General features: G+C 42.6%; 1 protein-coding gene across 1 annotated transcript; it reads right to left on the bottom strand.

Moving 5' to 3' along the window:
• Positions 1-1,232: 1,232 nt before the first annotated feature.
• BT62DRAFT_921339 (uncharacterized protein) lies at positions 1,233-2,304 on the bottom strand (the record flags this gene model as incomplete). Its single annotated transcript, XM_043184292.1, has 6 exons — positions 1,233-1,400; positions 1,525-1,610; positions 1,810-1,824; positions 1,854-1,940; positions 2,061-2,140; positions 2,162-2,304. 6 exons carry the CDS (start codon positions 2,302-2,304, stop codon positions 1,233-1,235), a joined length of 579 nt encoding a protein of 192 aa, XP_043037545.1.
• Positions 2,305-3,083: the final 779 nt, after the last annotated feature.

Below are 3,083 nucleotides of genomic sequence, written 5' to 3'. Positions count from 1 at the left end.
TGTGTTCTATCTGCTCATGAGCTGCTTGACATGATGAAATATAAGAGTTGGGACAGACTCTTCAACTGCTAGTTTTGTCATTGCCAGTGGTAATATCATGAACAGTTCTTTATGCTGTGTATTCTGCTATGTGTACTTCTTGCACAGACCATGTTGATGTGATAGGCAATAGAGAAGATGGTCTTGATTGTGTGTTTTCTTGGTTCAATGTGTCTATTGCTTTCCTTTCCTCCTCTGTTACCATACTCAAGTTCACAATTAGAGCAGGCACTCATTCATTGATACCTTCCAGATCTGGATTCATATCATTTAGATGTCTTCTTATGAAACCTACTTGTACCATGAGCCAGACTAATCTTTGCTAGTCAGACCTTGCATGCTAAATAGTTCATCCATCTGATGATCCTGTATATGTCACTGCTGACATCACCACAGATGTATCTCCAAGCATGATAGTGTTGCAGTCATTGGCAATGCTTAGCTTTGGAACTTGACCAAGAGAGATCGAATGCCCTTTGGAGTATGACCCTTCCACAAGAGAATCCCCTCTTCAAACATGAAGTGTCCTATATGCATTTCAGATGGGTCTTTCTCTTACATCCAAACAACTTGTACTCATATGCTTATAGGGATGATTTTTATTTCATGGTTATCACTGGCACACAGATCAGGGCAGAGAACAGTTGGCATCAGCCTGAGTACCACAATAGATGGAAATGCCAAATCTCATATTTCCATGCTTAAGACATGTAACTAGGACCACAGATTTTCATTCCTGTGTTTTCATCAAAAAACCAGCATTGTAGTTTTTGGCCAATATCAATTCTTGCTTCCTTTTGTTTTCAAGATGGGTTCACCATAATACAGACCACTATAAGAAATGCTATTCCTGTTCAGTCATACCTACAGCAATTTTTCTCCCCCTTCCCATTCCAGCTATTCAGAAGAAGATAAAATATGGCAAAGTAAGCCACAAATCTTTGACATCTCCTATGAACTTCCAAATGCTTTCCAGTCTCCTGAAAATGTCTAACATTAATGATATACTACAGTATCTCCCCTACAACACACTCAGCCTGAACTTTGGTGACCTCTACACCTGCAGTGATCTCTATAGCTGTCTTCTCAATGCACCCTCCTTTGAAGCTGTCCTCACACCCAACTTCTTCTACATCAGCATTGAATGCCTAGGCCCACACAACAACCTCTGTGACCTGTTTCTCTCCATACTTCTAGTGGCTGTCACCCAACATGGGGACATCCACATGCTCTTCCTCAATGAAGTGAAATGGTCTGAGTTTCCATCCTGCCACTGATTGCATGCCTCCATCATCATGTTCCCTAACATTACTCAACTGACCTTGACAGACACCTCTCTCCATGTGGATGACCTCCATTCTCTTATTTGTGCATTTTCACATTTACAAGAACTTGAAATTGACAATTGTTCTATCACCAGCACCATGGATGCACATGTAATTCTGCCTAGCAAACAAGGTCCTGAGATCCAAGAACTGGACTCACACTTAGGGAAGGATGTGACATTCTGGATGTCTTCATCCATCTTTGTTCCCCAGTGTTGTTCTCCAATTTCAAAAAGCCCTCAATTTCTGGAAAGGGTGATAGGAACATCAGCCAACAGATATACAGATTGGTTGAAGTCCTGGCTCCACTCAGGCTTGCCTTAAATGTAGATTGTAAAGGTTTTTATCTGGGTCAGTCCCTAACTTCTCTATCCCTGGGTGTTATACTAATTATTGCATTGCTACAAGATGCACAGCACCACATAGTGGGAGTCTTTATACTTACCAATCTGATACAAACCTAGAATGTTATCAAAATTGAGTCAATACATTCTGATTGTGTTTGGGACTCCTTGAGAGGGAGATCCTGATCCAAGGCCAAACCATCACCACAGCTGCCAGTGTCAATGCTGTGATCTTGGCAATGGTATCCAAGGAATACAAAACATTATTTCAAGATGATCTGAGGTGGTCCAATTAATTGCCCTGTTGGTCATTGAATACACTGTATTGAGCAAGAGGTAATATATAATGCACCTTTGACCAGCAGAAATGCAGAAGAGATGCCTTGAAGTTCTGCGAGTGAAGTTTGTGAGTCTATCCGTGAGTCTTTTGTGCTGAAAGGATATGAGCATTACATTGAATTGCACCAATATTCTCTTCTATTTCCTGTCAAATTGTTCTGTTTCCTAATGCTCTTCATTGCGGCCTGAGATGTTATAGCCCTTCCGAGGCCTTGCAGTGTAACAGAGAAGGAGCTGAGAGACGGCATACCCAGCATGTACTCGGAACCGCATTATGGACTCGATGCCAAGCGACTGTGGTCCTCTGAGGCGCACCTCTGACAGCAACTCATTGAAATCTGTCCGTGCAGCCACAATGGCTTCAATGATAGTCAATGTTCTGTAAGCACTAATGCTGAAACTTTTATGCTGACTAGCTAGGCATTCTCTAGAGCCAAACGTCTTTTTCTGTAGGCCAGCATCGACATCGTCGACCCGCCACCTTTACAAAAAGACGGAGACAGCAACAACAAAGTCTCCTTCTTTGAAATTGGGATCTAAATGTAATGTTCCTATTCACCCACTGCCGGTGCTTCGACCGTTCAACTGTCTTGTGTTTCGATAACAAGACCAAGTGCAAGATCCCGGAACCTTTTTATTCAATGTTCGGCTCTGAAATTTTTGGAATTCACCGGATCTTTCAAACTTTGTACAAGGAAATTCTTCGCCTGGTTACCTTGCAATTCACATGTGTGCATCTCTTTAGCAGTGAGTGATATTGTCCACAGGGGGTCGGAGCTCAGCAAAAGAGCTCTAGCAATGGTTTTCTCTTCAGCCTTTGTCAGACTCTTTGGCCGTCACTGTGCTTTGTTGGTTGTCTTGTATCGGACCGCAGCCCTGTGGCCTTCATTCATCGCCCACGACATATAAAGGGATGCAAGTGGTTCTTGCGACCATCTCACACTTCCCGTTCTCCAACCCCCTCACCTATTAAGAAGCCTCTTCCTTATATACACCCTGTAAGTTATGAATTCTTTCCCCATGGTATGTGATGACT

Source organism: Guyanagaster necrorhizus, assembly GCF_019112545.1.
Source record: "Guyanagaster necrorhizus MCA 3950 unplaced genomic scaffold BT62scaffold_19, whole genome shotgun sequence".
NCBI classification, from domain to species: domain Eukaryota; kingdom Fungi; phylum Basidiomycota; class Agaricomycetes; order Agaricales; family Physalacriaceae; genus Guyanagaster; species Guyanagaster necrorhizus.
Note: the sequence above shows the minus strand (reverse complement) of the source record. Positions and strands in the feature narration are given on the sequence as shown.